The sequence below is a fragment of the Rhea pennata genome, chromosome 2, assembly GCF_028389875.1.
Source record: "Rhea pennata isolate bPtePen1 chromosome 2, bPtePen1.pri, whole genome shotgun sequence".
NCBI lineage: Eukaryota > Metazoa > Chordata > Aves > Rheiformes > Rheidae > Rhea > Rhea pennata.
The window spans coordinates 5,918,342-5,939,485 of NC_084664.1; the positions used below are offsets into that span (position 1 = coordinate 5,918,342).

At 45.9% G+C, this 21,144-nt stretch overlaps 1 protein-coding gene across 2 annotated transcripts in view; it reads right to left on the reverse strand.

The window, feature by feature from the left end:
* LOC134136747 (mitogen-activated protein kinase kinase kinase 3-like) overlaps window positions 1-21,144 on the reverse strand; it is a 74,073-nt gene that overhangs the window by 49,522 nt on the left and 3,407 nt on the right. For both annotated transcript variants that reach the window (XM_062568763.1, XM_062568762.1), the window contains exon 2: window positions 4,129-4,208. In XM_062568763.1, coding sequence (XP_062424747.1) covers window positions 4,129-4,132 — 4 coding nt within the window. In that variant the 5' untranslated portion in view covers window positions 4,133-4,208. The remainder of the gene's footprint in view (window positions 1-4,128; window positions 4,209-21,144) is intronic.

A 21,144-nucleotide genomic window follows, 5' to 3' on the forward strand; every position in this document is an offset into this window, starting at 1 on the left:
GAAAAAATAACATGGAAGAGTTGAGAAACCACTGTCTGGAAGCATGGGGATGTTCTCCAACCATGGAATGGGGCATTTATCTTCATAGTCCCCCAAGAACACTGAACTGGGGTTAAGAAACAATGAATTGGGGACCAGACTACAACTGCCAGCAGGGTCTCCTTCTCATTAAGCCACCTGCCTTGCCTCCTCCCAAATTAGCCTACAGTCTGGGTACTCACCACAACCCCTGTGTAAAGGTAGTACAGTAAATAAGTACCACTCTCCAATCTCCTACACATCAGAGGACCTCTCTGCTGAAGAAAGAGTCAGACTTCCTTCCAGAAAAAAAGGATGAGGCCCCTAAACCTTAGGGTTATACATACAAATGCTGAATGGAAGAGATTGAGTGCCCCACATGCTATTATCAGAAACACAGAGCACACGCAGCATTTCATACACAGGATTAAGAACATTCACATTACTTTTAACCAACAAAATTAGACAACGGTTTCTTCTGTCACTTTTACTGTGATGTAGTGTTGAAACACAGCAGTTTTTAACTTTCATTGACTGTGATCCCATTGTAGACATGGAGATCTTTCTAAGTTTCATACCCATGCTCTGTTGCCCAGCTATATTTTGTTTGCACGATAGAGGCCATGGAGTCTTTCCAAAGACACTTCCACATGCAATCCATGGCTCCATCCTACTCTTCTTACTATCCTCCTCTCCCCATACAAAGGAAAAGTCAAATGCTTCAGTAGAAGTACAGAAGTTACACATCTAGGGTAAAGTGCTCCAGGGCAAAGCTGACTGGGAGTCCATGTGGTTTATCCAAGACCAAAGCATGAAGCAAAACCAGAACAATTCTGTCCCAAGTTCCTATACCACATCTAGTTGTTTTGCCTTCAAGCATTGCAGCCTTCTATCCTACCTGCACGAGAGACCTTCAAGTACCTCAAGACTGCACTAAAAACAGATACTAGCATCAAGTAGACATTGACATGATTATGCCTACACACCATAAGAGGACACAGTGCCAAGGACCTCTGCTCAGACAGACTGCAAGCTGGCACGTGCACAGATATTGTCTTGGACACTCAATGGTAGAGCAACCTCTCTGTAGCCCTATGATGCCACAGCTACAGAGCGCTAGTTCAAGCAGCCCTGCATCACATGGTGCAACTCAATAGACATGTCAGAGGTAGAGCCCACAGAGAAGTCAGAAGTTCCCACTTCCTATCTTGTGGTCTTCATACAAGGTCAATAAACTTCACTGGAAAATGTCCAGTGAGCAGTGAACTCTGAGCCACCGAGTAGATTACAAACAGGATTCTAGGGAGAACGGCAGACCTCAAAAGGACCTCAAGAGATCACCTAATCCAACACATCTCCTCTGTGATCTACCACAAGGGAAGCAATGAAACAACTCCAGATTTCCTGTTCTTCCTTTGAAAATGCTTCCCCTTCCCATTGCTTAGAAAAGAAGCAAGCTCACACATAAAATGGAGGAAATGAAAGCAAAACACTCAAAGTTTAGCTAATTCTTTTGTGCATCAGTAAAACTGATGCAATGATCCTTTGATCAACAGACACCATTCAGTAACACTAACCAAATGTATCTGCTTTTGACTCAGAGCACAGTCAGCTCTATGAAGCATTGTCCTTCACCTCTAGGAAGGATCATTTTTACAACGGATCTGGTATAAAAAACCCCACAAATATCCCAGTGTCCTACCAAGCCTTTATCACGTCTTGGAAAACAATTGCTACAATAGAAAAAGTAGTAAGATAGAAAATCTACCAGCACCAATTTAAACATCAATAAAATATTTGATATGCTGCAGTTTCAGTGCTTCAGTAGATACATCCCATTTACCTGTCTCACCCCAAGGGGCAAGCTAGGAAATAGGATCATACTACAGTCCTTTCTCAAGGCAGTCTGACAGATTTAAGCAGTTCCTACACAGGCAATAAAGCTATTTAACAATGAGTTACAGCAATGCTCTGTGCAATGAGATTAGGGAAGGGGGCATGCATACACACAAGTGTAAGCAGAACTGCAGAACTGTAGACCTGCACAACAGGCCCCTAGCTATTCAGTCCACTTGCCCCCAAACCAGTCACACGCTTGAAAAAGGATGCTTATTTCACTAGAGAACCCACTGCAATTACAGCTTTATCCAAATGCATCCATGTTACGCTTGCAGCAGGAAGCTCAGATGCTGCAGGAGGCCCAAGTATTCATCAGTTCCTGCATAGGATTGTACAGCCTGCACTGGGCTCTGGCCTAGCAGTAGCATAAAAGATAGCTAGTTTCAAGGTAGCTTGAGTACTTTTCATTAGCTGCACTTACTGGTGCAGAATCTCACTCCTACTAGGCTCAAGTTCCCTTTGCAGCCAGAGACTCTGGTGCATTAAAAAAAAAAAAAAAAGTCACCAAAACTAAGAACAAGTGAGATCTTTTCTTCTTAAAAAGCATTGACAAAACAGTGGCTTTAACTTCTGAAGTGAAAATTTCTCTAAAAAAGTTTTGGGTTTTCCCACCAGGGATTTTTAAGTGAAATTTGTCATTCCATCACCTTTGGACTTTCTCCTCCCCTCTTTTTCATGTTACCTTGCTTAAAGTCAGTTTTCTCCCTCTCTCTCCCCCCCCCCCCTTTTTCCAAAACATTTTCTTAATTAGTGCAGAGATAACAGCAAACTAAAGAGATGTAAATCCAGGATAGGGGAACACTGCTTTTCTCCTATCCTCCTTTTTTGCATGAGAGGACAAACAGTGGCAATGGCTTAGTGTTTCTCATTTTTTTTTTAATTCAAAATACCACCAAACTCTGTATCACCTTCTTATAAGGCTAGGGGATGATCCCTGAATTTATCGGAAATTTTTTAAACATCATTTCAACCAGCTCTGAAAAGTTTGAGTAACTTGTGTAAATGTTGCAAATGTGAAAGTGAAGTGTCTGGCTTCACTCAGGACTCTGAGATCTCTGCTTTCCTCCTCTTCTGGTAAAGGAAACAAGAATCAAAGCACAATTAGGCTCCACATGTTAACCAAGGAGTGACACCCTTATGAGGCAGAATCCAACCTTGTCCTTCAACCTGCTGAGCTTTTTATCAGCAAGATTAAAGGAGTAGAAAGCCCTACAGGTGCTAGGGCAGCTAATGACTGGCTTACAGATCCCTTCTGGAAGTGTTTTTGTGCTCAATGCTCATTCTGCAAAGAGCTTTGCTGTACTAGAAACATGCCCTTAAATGCATGAAATGCCTGCTGAATCCCAAACCTAGCCCCACAGCACTGCACCAGTGCTGTTCTCACTAAGGCAGGTGTCCTCTATGAAGCTCCTCCCACAGCAATTCCTGGAGGGCCAGGATGGGAAGACACTGGGCAGTTCCTCCAGCTGTGTCCCTGATATGAGACGGACAGATTTCAGGAACCTTAAGCACAGCACTGCTGTTCTTCTGTAACTAATGAAGGATTTTGTAGGAGTAACGCAGGTAGCTCGATGGCCAACAGCATGATAAGCTCAAGGGCACTCAAGCCTCACACTACCTGCAAGACACATCTTGTACAAGAGTAACCTACTTGGTTACTCATGCGCTAAAACTCAAGACAGTCCAGCACTTCCAAGTGGTCCCAATTTCTATCATAACAAAACTTTCTTTAGGAGCAGAGATCAAGATTATTATGTACCTCTAGAGTTACAGGTAATCTCCACTTAACAAGAGTGTCCTTCACCACTACAGGGCTTCTGATATACACCTACTCTGTCATTCCAGCAGAAGAGGGCAAAAAGTGCAAGTAAACTAGATCATCATTTAGATATGCAACATACAATGGCTCTGTTTGAAACTGAAGCATCCTTGGGATAAGTGACAGAGGGAATGGAAGATGCCCTGCTTAGAAACATAAGGCAGAGCTGGCAAAAGACTCCAGTTCCCCCCAAGAACATGACCCACCAAACCACGCTAAGAGAATTTGTCCAATTCTGTCACCATTGGAATGGGGGAAAAAATTAGAAAACACTATAATATTTAACCAGGGCATTGCAGCAGTGTCTCCCATTGTGTTGTCATGCTGGGTAACCCCAACCAAAATAAGCAGGCTGTAGAGAATTAATTGCTTCAAGGTAATCCAATTCTTACCCATCTTTCCATCTACATCAGGGCTCCATTCCACAGGTCCCAGATACTTGTACCTTATCCTCCACTCTCAAGCATCCACCCTGTAATAACAAACATACACAGAGTTTACACATGAACATGACAACTGGCATAAAGAATGAACAAGACCACTCTTCCAAAAACAAACAAAACAAACAAACAAAAACAAAGCAAAAACACCATCACTCAGGGTGGGGAGAAAGAGGCCAGCTATTTCTCTAGGAATTGAGTGCAACAGTCCAATATGCACCCCAAAGGCAACAGAACAGTCCTGCATACAATCATCCTGGCACCCTTCTGTACCAACACATCTTGGAGTAATGAGCTTACACATAGGCCACAGGTCTCCTTTTGTAAGGGGAGGATAGAGAAAACTTACTCAAGAATACAGGGCATTTACAGAGGGAAGCAACTCACTTGCATCAACACTCTTATTACAACACCATCTTCAACACATTTCATTGTGGAGTGATACTTGTTTGGAGACCAGACAGACAGCAGGAACAGAAAGCAAGTCTCAAGGGGCAACCAACAAAGGCCTAAATTTAGGCCTTCTAAATTCCAGACAAGGTTTCTAAAGGCTGGATCAGCCTTTCTCTGACTTATCTCCTTGTGGAAAAGAAAAACCCCAAATCTAAGCAGCTCTCAGCAGCAATAAACACCACATACATCCCTCATGGCAGGCAGCATTCCTACGTCCCTTCCAGACACCTTGCCTATGGCCATCACATTACTTGTGGGACCCGTCTAGTTCGACCAAGGCCAATGCAGAATTGGATTCAGTTTACCTGGGATGCTGCACTTAGCCAAAGCTCAGTGCAAAGGGCTTTCTTCACTCACTGAGAAATTTAGACTATTATCCTGAACCGTAAGCCAGTCCTTGCTCCTACGTACTCTAAGTAGGAAACCTCCTTTCAGGCTGAACAGAGGCAGAGCCTACCTCAGACAAGCGCCCTTTAAATAGTAGTGCTAGAGAAGTGGTCAGTAAAGCCCAGGCCAGTTCAGTTGGCCGATAAGCACACAGGTAGAATTTCTGGCCATAAACAATAGCACAACCAATAGAGCGATGTCTCGGATACTTTACAAAGCCTGAGCTGAAAGCGTAAGAGACTCTGGCTCCGCTGTCGCTGCAGGCAACCCTGTCCTGCAGTCAATGAAAGCGGCGTGTGCCAGGGCACAGGCACAAACGCTGGAGTATTACACGCCGTATGTTGTGCAGAAGCAGCACAAAAAGGCAATTCCCAAAGATCTCAGCTCAGACAAATCAATCTAAAAAAACTGAAACACTGAAGTGAACTGCAAGCGATTGCAAGCGCGGATTAAAGCTTTCAGCAGCTCCAGAGCCTTCATGCTGGCAAGCAGGAGGATATTTACCCAACCTATTTTGAGAGAGACGAGCAGGAAGGGAAACCGATAAGCAAGCAGCACTGGCAGAGAAGTACGTGTGCCATTAAGTGCGTTGCTCATTCTGCTGCTGCGGCTTCCGCTCAGAAGAACGCCATTTAAGCCAAGAGCATAAAGCCATAGGACGCTCAGCTCCGTCTGCTTCAAGAGAAAGAAGGAGGCAAGGAAGCAACTAACACACTGGACAAAGGTTTAAAATCCTGTCTTGAGAAAGAAGTGGTTATCTGCATGAGAGAGCACAGAAATCCACAAAAGCAGGGTAAAAACTCCAGTTGATTACAAGAAGAAACAGGAAACAGCCCAAACCTTCACTGTTTTTGCTTTCAAAATTAATGTGACACTTCCAGCAATTAAGCTGTGCATAGAGGTTGCACAAAGGGCCACATACAGATAGCCTAAATTTGACCTGAAATTCCTGGGCTAGCCTGGGTTAACTCTCCCATCAGAGTCAGGCTTTTTCTAATGGCTCTCTGGAGACCTTGACAAGGCAAAGGCACTGGATAGAATTTAGGCAAGCAAAATATGGCCCTTGGTTGTGACAACTGCACCCATGAACTTGGATATCTATAGGCCAAAGTGGCCTGACATACACACAATCACTTACTAGTTTTGGGATCTGCAACTAGACACAAAAGCAAATGCCCAAAAGAACCACATAACCAAACTCCAGAAAAATCAGTGATTTTTTCCCTCTGCAAAATCCTGTTTCCCTCTTTGTCACCCCTGCCACAGCCTAGCTCTCATCATCGAATCAGCCCCCACACACAGTGCAGATTTCCACGCATATATGAGAGAAAAGCCTTTTTTTTTTTTTAATTTTAGTAAGTTTCTTTTAAATCCTGAGGACAGCCAGCCTTCAAACTGGATCACGAACACTGGCGATTTCCGTGGCTTCCCAAAAATACATACAAGCGGCTTCCTGTTACAGAAGGACAAATTCCTGTTTCTAGTACAAATTCTGCCCTTTTATTATCTCCCTTAAAAAAGGGGGGGGGAAGCCTGTTTCTGCTCGGATGCACTTCAAAGCAGCATCTCCCCACTCCCCCCACCAAGCCCTCTGGTCAGAGCTTTCAAGCGCTGGCAGGTCACAGCACAAGTATCCGAAATACGGCTCCCACTTTCCGCTCTGACAGCTGGTGAAACCTGTCTCCATTGTAAATCAGCAACAAATTACTGCCTGACTAACCTCACCATACTAACGTCTCCTACTACCACACAAATGACAAAAGCAGGAGCTCCGGGAAATATGAGCCACCAGGGATGCCAGGGCAATTCAGTATCCACATTTCAGGACAGTGCAGCACATGCAAGAAGCTTGGGCTGCTCCTGTTTAGAGCCTGTCTGCCCAGGAAACTCCTGCAGGTTAGTGAAGCCGCAGGAAACTTTGGTGTCGATGCTCTCACGTGGAAAAAAGCATCTTTGATTTGACCAAGCTGAACTCACTTCTGCAAAGTAGCTCAACATCATGAGGCTACTTCAGTGCAGAACGGGTATCCACAGATGAGCTACAGGCAAGCCTCCCACTTCAAAAACTAATTCCAATTCTTCCTTGTTCTCCAAGGGTGGGAAAGGGAACAGTTGAAACTGAGTTCAAGGAAGACAACAGCACGGTACTGTCCAGCTAGCTGCGACTCGAGGGTCTGTGCATCGAGGGTGAGGAACGCAAGGCATGGAAGGAGGGGTTGCAGAAGAGGAGTTATGTCCTGAATTCAAGGTGACGCACAGAAGTAAGTGCAAGGGAGTTACTGGAAGGAATGATAGGGGGTTAGGGAAGAGGGAGGAGTGCTGCCCTGTTGGTGTCTCTACTGGCCTACTTTTCAAAGCAAGTTTTAGAGCATCTCATCTCTCCAAGAACTGTTCTTGTCCCACGCAGGCCAGCATCGGCCTCAACACACCCTCAAAGCCAGGATGTCTTGTCACTGCTGTCGTGCAAACAAGCAGCAACTCCCACTGCAGAGTATCACCCACAGGTTTCTGCGGACTTATTCCAGCCTGAACATCACTTACTTTGGTTTGAAGATGCAGGGATACACCATTAAAAGAAAAGCAGCCACAGTTGCCCCTGAAGTGTGGCTCAGCTGGAAAGCTACTCAACCTAGCATTGCTAAAATTGGGACTTTCCTTGTTTTTTTAAGCAGCAGGGAACAACATGTTGGGCTGAGTTTAACAAGCAAGAGTCAAGCGGAAAAAATCTCTCCTTTTTAAGGGTTGACCACATTAACTTTCAACAAGTTTCCGGGAGTCCTGCCAGGGTGCTGGAGTTTTGTATACTACGGAACTGTTAAAAATATTATTGTAAATGTTATTTTCAAAAAGCTTCAGAGGCCAGGGCTGGGGTAGCGTTAAAGACAGCAAGGCAAGTGGAATTGTTTTAACTGTGAGAATACAAATGTATGCATGCTGATAGCTCATTCAAACAGCCTGCACGCTTGGCAAAGATGGATTTGAATGCAAAAAAAGAGTGGTTGAAATATTACAGGCTGGCTATGATCATCTCAACCTTATCCTTATAGTTTTGTTCTCAAAATGACAGCACAATCAGTTCTGTGCACACACAGGTCCCTGCACAAGGCATTCATACACAGGAGCTACTCAAAACAACTTAAATTTTGGCTACACTTTTCTGCTCAGGTTATCCAATGCACCCACCCGAGCAGGGTGGTCAAAGAGTAGTCATTTAAAATTAGGCACCTATGTTTTTGAGCATTCAACCTGAAAGGACTTTTTGGAGATGCACATGTAACCCACCAGGCCAGATTTGCCGGCTTAACTCTTCAGAGTGGGCTTAAGGGGCAGATTGCATGAGCCATGATGAGAAGATAAAGCTGTTTCTGAAGGCACACTAATCAGGTTGCTGAGCAAGAGGTGACATACATGCATCACCACAGCTCACATAAGGGGCGAGCCAGTGCTCCAAAAACTACATTGCATGAAAGTCAACTTTCAGTTCATGCATCTTCATACAGAACTACTTGTTATCTCCATTTACTGGCACAACACTTAAATTGATTTAAAAGCTTTTGTTCAACCTCAGTGTGGCATCGAGAGAAGAAAGATTGTGCTTGTCTCTACAGAAGATGATGGAGGATACCTTCAGTCAGCAAGTGATCTAGCCAATGCAACTGGATTCAGCAGACTCAGTTATGACAAACCAGTGCACCATCTCCTGAGCCATCCCGTTGATTCCAGCATGCATACATAGAATAAGAGCTTTAAATCCTCCAAGTAATAATCTTGCCCTCTACCAACTGCAGTAGAATAGTCACCAATTCATACTGGCATATACAACAGCTTTGATTTCTGTGCAAAGATCACAAACTTCTGAAAATTCACAAAATAAGGAAGCAATCGAAAGGGTTAAAGGGCTCTCTATTAGCAGCAAACAGACAACACAGCCCTATCAGGCTAAGGCTAATCTATTTTACACAAATATAAAAGGGAGGTCAAGCAGAGCAATCTTCCAGAAAACACATGTGGCCCCCACTTGTCCGGATTTTAACTTGCATCAAGGTTTACATAATGAAAAACTGCATCTCCACTGTATTCACATTTGTTACGAACTCCTTCAACCAGCCACTAGCAGAGCTGAACCAATTGCCAATACCCTGATTACACACTTAAATCCAGCTCTTACAAAGATGCCCTCCAAAAAGCAATTGGATTGCCCAGTATGCTCAAATGCAATGTTTTAAATCAGGCACTGAAATGAAGTCTAAAGGGCCCAGGTCCTCATCTCCTGCAAACTTATACATTCATCTCACTCAAGCCAACCAAGCTAGGATTATTTAAGCCCACAGCCCCCTGCTGAGGATGAAGGCCTCCACTTTGGGGAAAGCACTGTTCTACATCCTTTGCTCTTTCACAAGACAAAATCCTATCCTCAGGTAATTTTTTACACACTTACAAAACAAAGTAATAAACTCTGATGCAAGTTATACCAACAGAAACCCTTTCCACTTTCCCTGAACATACATCCTAAGCAGAGACAGCAAGGCAGAAGGAATATCTCTGGGTATATAAGATAAAAGCCAAGGCAGAGAAGCATTAAAATTTCTTCCATCATTTTTTGTGGCTATTTTTACATTTCAGATGAAATGCCAAGAGACTTGGGGGGAGGGCGGGGGGAAACAATCAAAAAATATTTTGGGAAAAGTGAAGTTTCAGACCTCTTTCTTCTATGTCCCTGGAAAAAAAGAGGAAGAAGGAGGAGCAGAAACTTAAAAGCAGGAACAGACACAAAAACATTCAGACGAAGTATGTCCTCAGAAAAGCATTTGTCTCAGGGTGAAATTTTTCCTGGCAAAAGCAACTGGCAGAAAGATGTCTATGCAGCATTGATTTCCTACTATCTGGCATCAGAAATGAAGCATCTCCATGAATGAAGTCCTACTTCAGGAGCTGCAAAGCCAATGTGGTGCAGTGGAGAACCCAACCCAAGAGCCAGCTTTTGTTCCAGGGATTCAAACACCAAATTTCCCCAAAGGTGAGGACAGCCAGGAACCAACAACATCTCTGTAGCTTTGATCTTGAAGCACCAAAATCATTACAAGCTTTATGACTGGTCCAACGTGCTCTAATGTTGAAGTTGTCACTGACTGACCAAGCTTGGGACCAGGAAGGAGGAAGGTCCATCTCATTGCCTATGTTATCTGCAAGACCTTGCAGCAACTGGCACAGGTCATGCAGTATGTCAGCAGTAGCTCTGCTCAGACAGTCCTCAAGGCTTTGAGGTCACTGTGCCACCTCCCACAAAGAGCCCACTTGCTAACTGACCCACTTTCTCTTGCTTGCAATACCCTGCTGATAGCACACAGGCTAACTCCTGCATTTCATACCATTTATCCTACCAACCTCCTGCCTCCTTGTGTACCATCATCTGGTACTCAGCCACCTGTGATCAATAGTCCTTCTCGCAGCCTTCCTGCTTCACAGCATCCTCTTTAACAAGCTCAGCTTCATCCCCTACAGCCCATTTGGATTCAATTGATCAAAATACAACTTTCCAATTGACTGTGAAGATGAGTGCAAGAAACCTATTACCACTTCCTGCCCAGCACCTCTCTAACCAGTTACAGGGTTATTTTATCTTTTCCTGCAGACAAGAAGCACAAGGCCCATGGCAAACAGAGGCTAGGGCCTGAGGAACAGCCCCGGAGAGTGCCACAGAAGCCGAGGTCCTTTTCTTGCTCATGTCAATTCTGTTATCTAATTCTGAATTAATGTTAGACCAAACGAAGAAGTAAGGCTCAGTGAGTGCTTGGTGGCCTTCTAAGATTAAAATGTACCAGTGCTTTCAGGCAATAGGACTGTGTTTATGCATAGCCTCAGATGACTGCTGCCTTCACAAGCTGCTGGTTTGTGTGTCCATCACCATACCACCACCAGAGGTTATGAAACAGAAACACGTGGGTCTGGTTTTGTTCTCTTCCTTGTCCTCTTGACCTGCAGCATCACATGAACTCAAGTACACTTTCCTCTGTATACAGCTGAACACAAATGAACAGTGCAAGAACCAGATCGGGCAGCATACAGCTGTACGCTCACACATCCCAAAAGGCATGCAGAGCAGATAGGACTGTCCTAAGCTAAAAGCCCCCAGGGCCTCCTGGGTCTGCCCTGCCATCACAAAACAGTGACCCACTACCCTCGTGTGAGCCAGGCAGAGCATGGCTCCTGCAGCAGCTCTCCTTCATTCCTCAAGCCCTGAGCAACAGGGCAATAACGCTGCCTGTGCTTCTTTACGCGTGCACCAGAGTGCCAGGGAAGAAGCACATGAGGAGGAAAAGACAAGGAAAATACAGATCTTGCCTCTAAATCCAGCTTAAGGCATTGCACAGTTTAGGGCTGGTCATGACAGCTCACCAGTGCTGAGCACAGCCTACAGAGGAGGCAGAGCTATGAGTAATTTCCTTTCCTATAGCTTGCAAGTCCCAGGGCCGTGCAACAGAAAGCCACAGCCAGAAGAAGGTGGAGGTTTTTCAGACACCTTGGAGGAAGTTTGACCCCAAGAGAGAATCCCCTCACCCTCCAAAGACCACAGACCAACCGTGAATTGTCAGGGCAGCCACACACCACCACCCAGGAGCTTGAGGACCATGAGAGCAGCCGTTGCTCAGCTGCTTCAAAACCAGGTCACTTACTAGACACAGTGGAGAAACAGCCAACTACTTTTAGAACAGAGCTCTGGAGAAATACCATTTTCTCAGTACAATTCAATATCGATTCCCACGACCCTGTTACAGACAGACAGAATTAATCTCCAGGATGGAAAGAAACATATGCCTGAATATCACAACAAAACACAGAAGCCTTTCCAGTTCTTCAGTTGCATTTCAATGGAAACCAGAAGGCTGTCATGATGGAAAGATTTCAGTTTTCTATTTAATCCTCCCTGCTGAGCATTTAAAGCCTCTAATTGATGTGGAGAGGTGGTGTCCAGACAGCATTTGCAATTGTTTTTTACATCTTGAGACAGAGATTTCTCTAAATTAAGTATTAATAAGGCAGATTTGCTCCCTGCATGCACTGTGCCCTCATCCAGCTCCCTCCTCCCTAGATGATGTGGGGGGGGGGGGGGGGGGTGAAGTGCGTCTTGGAGCTCATTTACAAGAGCTGGAAGTTCTCCTGGAAAATACCATTTGCGACATTGTCACTTCCACAGAACATGCCAAAAGACAGACCATGGCTGCCAGGGATATGGCCTGTACCCCAAAACACTCAGCCTGTATCTCCTGAGGATTTAGGGGGTAGCTTCTCCTGACTAAACAGAGTAATGAGCCTGGTGAGATCCTGTAATATCTGCAGAAAATTACACAAAACACTGCAGTGTCACTAAACTGATCCTCAGGCCAGAGCACAGCCCCAGGGGCCCAACACAGTGCCACCACCAGCAAAACACACCTTGGTGAGGCAGTAGCCTGGTAGCTCACCTGCACCACAGACCAGACCTGGCTTCTAATCCCAAATAACGATCTCACACTAGCTTAAACCAGGAGACATCCTTGGAATCGGCAGTTATCCGAAATGCAAAACCCAGCAGTCTCAATCCAAGAGGGCAGGTCAACATATGTCCTAGTAGGAAATTTCTGCTGCAGTCCTCCAGCTGCGTTCAGCACGTGCTCCAATTCTTCCTCGAACCAGGGCCCAAGTGGGGACAGAATCAGTTCCTTTGCATCAGGAGTCAGTGATTTCAGTCCTAGGAGGTGCCAAGCACCCTCAGGCACAGATCAAATCAAGAGAAGGAGGGGAGGGTTTTTTTGTTTGTTTGTTTGTTTGTTTGTTTTGGTTTGGTTTTTTTTTTGTTTTTGTTTTTTGTTTTTGTTTTTTTTTTTTTTAAGTATATGCATGAGGCTATGCTTTGGTTGCACATTCTAAGGAATAATAAACGAAGATGTGTTGATGGTCCCCAAGCTGCTGCCTGAAATTCCAGCACTGCTCCGCTTGTCCTAGCGACAGCATTTCCACCTGCACCTTTCTGACACATCCTCCAAGAGGTTTTACGCCCTGCTGTCGTAGATCCCAGCACACCGAGGCCAGGCCAGCTGCACAGATGTTTAGTTGGCTGACCTCTCCATAGCAGAAGGCTTCTCGTTTTCATCTATTATGACTGGGTTTTGAACCACCAACTCCATCATAAATATAAAGGCAAAATTAGATTTTTTTTTTCCTCTAGAACATTTAAAAGACGACAAGCTGATGCCTGCACAAACCAAGCTCCAATAAATCACCAGGAAAGCTCCAAGCATGCGAGGAATGTTGCATCAAGGGCTTTCAGCTCTTTTACTACAAAATCCTGTTGCTGTAAGTAACTGTGCATGGCAAGTCAAGTCACATACACGTTCCTCATCTGCACAAGCTGCCTGCTAGTCCTACCTAGTGCCCTAAGTAAACTACTTCCTTCTGTCCTACAGCGCATTCAGAAATATTCTCCTGGGAGAAAAACTGTGTGCCAGCAGGGAGGTGGACTAGATGATCTAATAGGACCTTTTCCATCTCTCAACTTTTGTGCTTAGTCACAGAATAAATATCTCCCACGTTGTACAGAAACGTGCTGGCTTTGCTGGCTCGTTTAGGTCGTCTTCAGAGAGCAACGCTCTGCCATTCTGGTGTTGTGCTCTTATATCACTCATGCTAACAGGACTTGCCCAAGGAGAGTTAAGCAAAGAACTCACATTTGCCTGGCTTTCAGCTTTGGTGAACTCAAAGGCACCCAGCCAAGCCACCCAATTCCTGTCCTTGCAGCCACAAGCAGCAGAGGAACCTCATTTCTGTATTACCATAGTATTTGTACTTCTCTGAACATTTAGAGCTGATCTTGTCCAGCATGGAGAAATAGTCGGTATGCTTTTGCAGAAAGCTAACTGGCAAGAGAACAGAAACTGCTCCTCCATCAACCAGTCAGTGCTAGTCCCCTGAAACCCCTGAAACAGTGAAAAACCCAACAAAGATTAAAAGTTGACAAGAGGATAACTCAATGCAACTTAGGTAATATAGCTTATATTGCTATATAAGTCTGCAGTCTGCATTGGCCTTGATTTAGCAGCAAGGCCCTTTCTTAGTTTTAAAATGCAAAAGTGGATTGCACACACAAGCTGTATCTCCTCTAGCAATAGGGCAGACATCTGCCACTGAGTAAGCAACATTCACTGGTCACAACACTGGAAAGGGGAGTCAGGAGTAGAAGGTTCTGCTTCCAATTCTTTTTTTTTTTTTTTTTTTTTTTTTTCAGCTGCTAGACCACAGCATGACCCCAAGCATCGCTTGTGCTCACATAACTGAGTACTTCTCACGAAACCCAGCTCCTGGAGTCACATGATTACATCAGAATCCCACTTCCTTTCACTTCCTTTTTTTTTTTCCCTCCTTTTTTGCTAAAGACCTATAGACGCCAAAGTTGAAATGTAAAAGCCATGAAGTCTAAAAGGCTCAAATTAAAAAAGTAGTATTTTAAATTTAATTACTAATTTTGGGGGGGAGGAATGTGATGACCAACTCTTTGCCCAGTGCTATATAGTAGGAACCTTAGAGTGGGGGGAAATGACTTGGTTGTGGGGTAAGAGGGCTCCAACAACCCCATCTGTAAGTTAGAGATGAGAAAAATCTGTCTCTTAGCAATTCCTGCCTAGACAGCACAAGGCCCTTGGAGGTACCCAGGTGGTGGCCTCTCAAGCCAAAGCTGATTCATTGCACTACACATTGGCAGGGGGGAGGGTGAGATGAAGGCACAACAGGAAGAAGAAAATGGAAAAGAAAAAAAATAGCTTGTCAAAGTTTGCTTTCACTTAATTTATGCAGCACCAAGTCAGGTAAAGCCTTGGAAGTCAGCTACTCTAGCTGGCTCCAGCCCTCCAACTTGTCTGCTGGCATCCACTGTTCACCAAACTACCAGATTTATACCCGTTGGTGGGTCAGCACCAGCAGAAACACCACCGAGAGCAAAACAAGGCAGAGCTCAACGCAGCAGTGACCCAGCACAGCCAGCCCAGGGGGCAGAGGAACATCCTACACCCAATTATCTCCAACAAGATCATCTTGCACTAAACCCACCTAGCACACGCGGGGTGCAAGGTGGTGGCCATCTGGCAGCTGGGCTGAGCAGCGAACTTTGTCCCCGAAGTCAAACAGTCACAAGCACCATTAACACGAGCAGACCACAGGTTGCCTTTATTTCCTTTCCTGCACAAAAGGAAAATATTAAGACCTAGAAGACTCGGATTGCTGCTGGGCTCTGCACAGATTACGCCACATTGGTGGGAAAAGGGGGTAAATACTACACTTTTGATTAGATCAGCAGTGTTCACCCACTCTGCCCAGAGCTAGCTAACTAAACAACACACAGAGAAACGGAGAGGAAGAGGAAAACGGGAAGGAGGGACTCGAGAAACCTTGGTGCACAGAGCAGCTTGAGTATTTCCACGCACAACCACCCCAGCGCCGATCCAAAGGGCAGGACACAGCGCCGCCGTCTTCAGTCGAATTGCGCTGTTCCTCGAGCAAGCGGACTTTGCTTTCCGCTGGCTGCGTGGATACCCAGTCGGCTGTTCCTGCCCCGCAGGACACGCTCGGGGCAGAAGGAGGAAGCCTCGCTGCTCTCGCTGCAAACATTTCAGAGTTTCTATCTTATCTCATGTCTGCAGCTATAAGGAAGTGAGCCCAAATCCGTTCGGTAACGTCACCTCACGGCTCGCGGGCCAGCCGGTTACGCTTCTGCATTCCTGCCGTTCCTGGGGCAGACCCCGCGCTAGATCTCACCCACTTCCCCGAGGTGCAGGGACACACGCCTGCCTGCCGCAGCCAGCCGACCTCACTACACCCGGAGCGCTAGCAGGGTGCACACACGCGACGAGAGGTCAGTCTGTGTCTATTAAATTCCTGAAGTCAGCTGACCCTGCCGTGGGCACCAGGTTGAACAAGCGTAGCCCTCACTCCTACCACCACCTGCAAAGTGCAGGTGCATTAAACTCAACGCTGCAATATCTCCAACCATTACCTTCTGCCTACAGAGTGTTTCTCCTCTCTTCTCTGCCTGTTCGTGGGCAGCTAAACTTGGGCAAGGAAGAGATGCTCCACCTGAAAGGCTGCTCTTCTTCCGAGGCAGCTGTAGGCTGGTTGCAGAGGCTGTAAAGCACTTGGGGACCTTCTCCTTATCCAAAGTTACCATGCGGCTATTAAAGACGTGATTCTTTTCCAGCTAACACCCATCTTGCACCTTTGGCCCATGCAAATACTCCTCCTTTCAGATTAACCAGACATAACCAGAGAGCAAATCAATGGTCTCAAAAGTCACGCTCATCAGACGTCAGATCCCTCTCGCTCACGCTCTACCTTCTGCAGCACTGTATGTTCAAAGAATCCTCTGCTTGAGCAAACTAACAACAATGAAAACCCCACAGGCTTATGGATTTGTTTGCATAATTTTCCTCTGTGCCTCCTTCTCCTCCCCAAGGAGGATATGCTCTGAAAGAAAAATGCCACCCATAATGTTTCTCTACTTGTTTATTTAAGAGGAAAACAGTGTCCACTCCTCTAATGTTATTAGTTCTTCCCTCTGTAAGGCAAAACAAGCGGGGCTGCAAAACCTAAACAGATATGAAAGTCACAGGTCTTTTCCCTCCCCCTCTTTTAAAATGAAGTTGGTGTTTTATTCTAGGAGAGCTCAAAAACCCAGATCACACATACAAAGAAACAAGTTTGGAAATCCCCTCCCCCTCCACTGCTATTTGCTAAGGAAACCAGATGCTTAGACTCAGCCAAAAAATGATCTCAGCCATTCTTAAGAGAGCCCACAGTGCATTTTCATGAGTCATGGAAAGCAACAACTCGTTGCTTTGGTAATGCTAGGTAAGCAACTGCTCACCCATCCAGAACCACACTTTCAGGAGCAAGCCAGAGAGCAGACCGTTTCTTGGGAGATTACATCAGAGACAGGCCCAAAATATCACAGGGAGATTAGCTCTCAGTAGGTTGCATAGGACATGCCACAAGAATGGGATTTACCAGCCTGGATCCCCCATGGTCCTGATCCTAGTGCAGCAGGACTATCTCCTGATGCCCCACGGCCCAGCTGGGGCTCTCAGCAAGCAGAGACAGATGCTACAAGAGGCCAACCACAGGTATCTGTGGTAACTGTACACACGTACACAACTGTGCACACATGCACGCGAAACACTTACTTAGCTTTCATTAATCCCTGATCAAACGATTTGCTCTTCTCATTTCTCAAGGACTGTGAGCTAATAAAAAGGATGCAACCACAAAGCTAAGCATAACACCGCTGTGCACCAACAACTCAAGACTTGTGCAATAAATGCACATTTGATTAATCCAAGAACTACAAAGGGAAAGCTAGTCCATCTCCAACTCTTAAAAAAAGATTTCCCCACCATACCCACCAGCGTCTGGGTAAGGCAGGTTGGTGCAGAAGCAAAGACCCTTGGTAACACTCCTGAACATGGCCAGAAGCACAGCAGCCCTTAAACCATATCTATGATAATTGTCCATCAACACCCGGTATTGAGTTTTTCAAAACTCCAGCCCAAAACATGTCAAGGAGAGGGAGGTTCCTGTAGCAAAAAAGACACTTTATCATATACGGTCAGCCTGGCAGATCTTGTGTTCTTCCACAGCAACCTCACAGTTTTGTCACCTATTGACAAGTCCTTGCAGCAAATACACAACCTGAGAAACTCCTGCAGAGACAATACACCGAACTGGACCTCCCCAGCAAGGCACATTGCAAGAGGCAGGCTGGCTTCCCATACGATGACAAGCTGGGTACAAAAGGTCTCACTCCTCCTTCTGAGGTTCCCAATCTCCTTGGATCCTCATCCAGGATGAAAAGTGCAGTTTATTACCCTGCCTCATCGAGACAGCAGTATTTGCTTTCTGAAAGGGAAGTCCTTCTGTGCAGGATTTCCTAGACATAGACCAAGACTGAAACAAGCTCATCTCTGGCCTTCCCTCGAGAGACGCACCTTTCGCACGAGATCCGAAAGCCGATTGTTTGATCTTGTCTCCTCCCACACAAACTGCAAACAAAAACACACGTCTTCACGCCGTACCGTCACATCCGCAAGGCCAGCAGACACGCACCTATGTTAGCAAGTTACTGAAATGCTGCAGTGATTAAGTATCTTTTCTTTTTCTTGAGTTATCAGCCAGGTAACACAGTGAAGGAGACCCAGGCGCTGTGTGAATGTCTTCAACATTTCAGTGCTATGAGGAGAGCATCAGGGAAAACCCCAGCAAGCAAAGAATTTCATCTCCCCATCCAGAACAAAAATAAGCAAGAGTGGGCATAGCTCCTCAAATCCTTTACACTTCAGCCAGGCAAGGTGAGGCCATGCCAGTTTGCAGACAGAGATCTTCATCACTCAGTTATGTAGAAAACAACACAGCTATACTTTCTTTGGAGCCATCCATGACTCAAATCAGCATTCAAGAGCACACCATATCCCCTGGGCAGCACAGCCAAAAATGACTTTATTGCACAGGGGGAGCAAGCAGGCATCAACCAAATCCCACTGGGGAAACAAGTCCTCCCAGCCAGCAAAGCCAGCTTGAGCCAGCCATCCTAGCAGAAAGCTGAGGACGTGGAGACTGAGAGAACATCAGGCAGCCCTGATGCCATCCAGCAGCCACAATACTCAGTGGGACACAAGAGGAGAAAGGGCTACCCAAGGCTACCATCATCAAATGCTGGTACCCACCAAAGAGCTGCTCCTCAGGATCAGCAGGAGCCAAGGGCGGCGTTTTTGAGTGCCAGCCCACAAGAGAAGCAGGCAGGATCTGCCCCATGAAACTTCAAAGACACCGCAACCAGAGCCCTGTGGCCACCACGAACCACAGTGCGTGCCCAGAGCAAGCTCCTGGGACTGACACCAAAGCAAATGCTTCTAACTGCTAATCCAACCGCCAACAATCTGGAGGTGGAGAAAGCAGCGTAGGGAGAATTACAACCTGATGTTTCAAAAAGCACACATGCATTCAACTCCTTTCCTGGCTCTTCCATCCAGGCATCTCTTCACAAGGTTTCTCCAACTCCCCAGAGCACAGTGCCATTCCGAAGGAATACACAGTGAGAGCAGTAAAAACAACATCCTTTCCCTACCCTGATCCAACCCGGCAAAACACTGCACAACTCGCGAGCAGCCTGGATGCACCCTGCTGCTGGGTTTATCCCAGGCAGTAATAACATTGAGCTGGACCTTGAACCTCTCTATAAAATCAATGATGCAACAAGCTAAGCACAACTCAATACAGTCTCTGTTTATCTCTTATTTGCCACCAGCACCCTCCGACCAGGAATAACTGAAATATCTTGCATATTTCTCAAGTGACTCTTGCTACTCGGTGAGCACCGGCATTGAAGGAATAAGACCAAGAAGCAGCAAATGCATTCCTCTGGTTTATTAACCAGCCATTTAGGTTTTCCAAAAGCAACTCCCCAAACTGGAATCCAGCAAAAGGATTGTAAAGAGTGATCGATACCATATTTCTGCACTGAAACTCAAACATAAGATGTCGAGGTTGCAGTTGCTGGAATCTGAAATTCCTCTTGGGTCAGTCTAGGTAGCAACTGCAAAGCAACAGTTACATAAATGCACGTGAGCATCTTGCATCAGCAAGGAAAGCTGCCCAGGAGCTTGGACCACCTGATGGTTTTACTGAAGGACATTTCACCAGCTCAGCAAAACAGGTCCTGCTTCACAGCTCCACAGCACATCAGTGCATTACCAACCTAAAAGGAAGCAAGGCTAAAAATCCGATCTCCAATTTCCAAGTAGTGGTTATTCATCACTTACATCTTCAGACTGCTTCGATCCATGATCCCAGCTTGCACACCACACACTGCCACATCAGCCACATTATTTCTGCTGCAAATTCCAAGATGACTTATAACTTTGCCACTGGTCATTGCAACACTGCACTGACCCAGCATGCAAAAAAGGGACAGTCCCTCCCCATACTCAGGCCACTCTTAGGATGGTGACAGAGAGGAATAAGCGAGAGGCTGGCAAGAAAAAAGGTAAAACAGGGTTTTTCTGCATACAGACACACCTTTCCTTCAGCTGACCTTCACCACTAGCTTGAATGGACCTCACTCTACATCTTCTCCCCAGGCCTCCTTTATCACAGCACTTGGGTTCCTCCAGCGCAGCGGATGCTCCAAACCACTAACTTGGATCACAGGCAGGATTCAACCATTTGCAAGAGCCACAAAAGTGAGCATGAGTCAGATGTGCCCATCACCCTTGTGCAGGGTCCCCGAGGCTCAGGATACAGCATCTCTGCTGCAACCTTGCAGAGCAAATATGCAAGAGCACCCTTTGAACAAGATGAATCTCTGCTAGATTTCATAGTCTTTTACCACCGTGAAGAGCGCTTAGCTATTGCTGATTTACCTCATCTATGATCTGACTCCTGCCCTCTACAAAAGCACTAAGTAACCCAAGCAATCCACCATCCACATCGCAAAAGCTCACTGCTCAGTAACTTGCCAGGTCTCAGCAGATACTTCAGAGAAGAGGTGTCCCCCTCCAGATTTCCACAGTGGGACTGGCAGGAACAGAACTTAAGACAAAAGTCATTTCCCCACCACCAATCCTGAAGTTTGGGCTAACAGCAGTTGTTACATGCAAAAATTTGAATAGTCCCTTGGAGATTTACAGATGCTTGGAAGCCGCTGCACAAGAAATACTTCCACGTGGATGAGGCAGCCACCGAAATGCAATTGCTCCAGTGTAGGGCAGGAGTGCTCAGAGCATCTTAGAGGCCACAAATACACTTCAGAGCGCTGGATTTAAGATTCTCCTCCCTTTTCCGCAAATACTTTTCATCCCATCAGACACTTTCCCAGAGCAATTCTAACCAGTCTTTTTTTTTTCCCCTGAACCATCCAGTTGCCAATCAGGTCACTCTGGTGCGCAGTGTGAAGACTTCTGACCATAGCAGGTGTGTACAACAAGCTGGGCTCCATCCAACCTAAGCCATTTTTTCAGGCTATTTCATCTTTAAGCGCTACCTGAACTCCATCCATCCACCCATCTCTTCAAGAGCCTGGCCTGCACACCGCTGTTTGCACAGCGTCCCAAC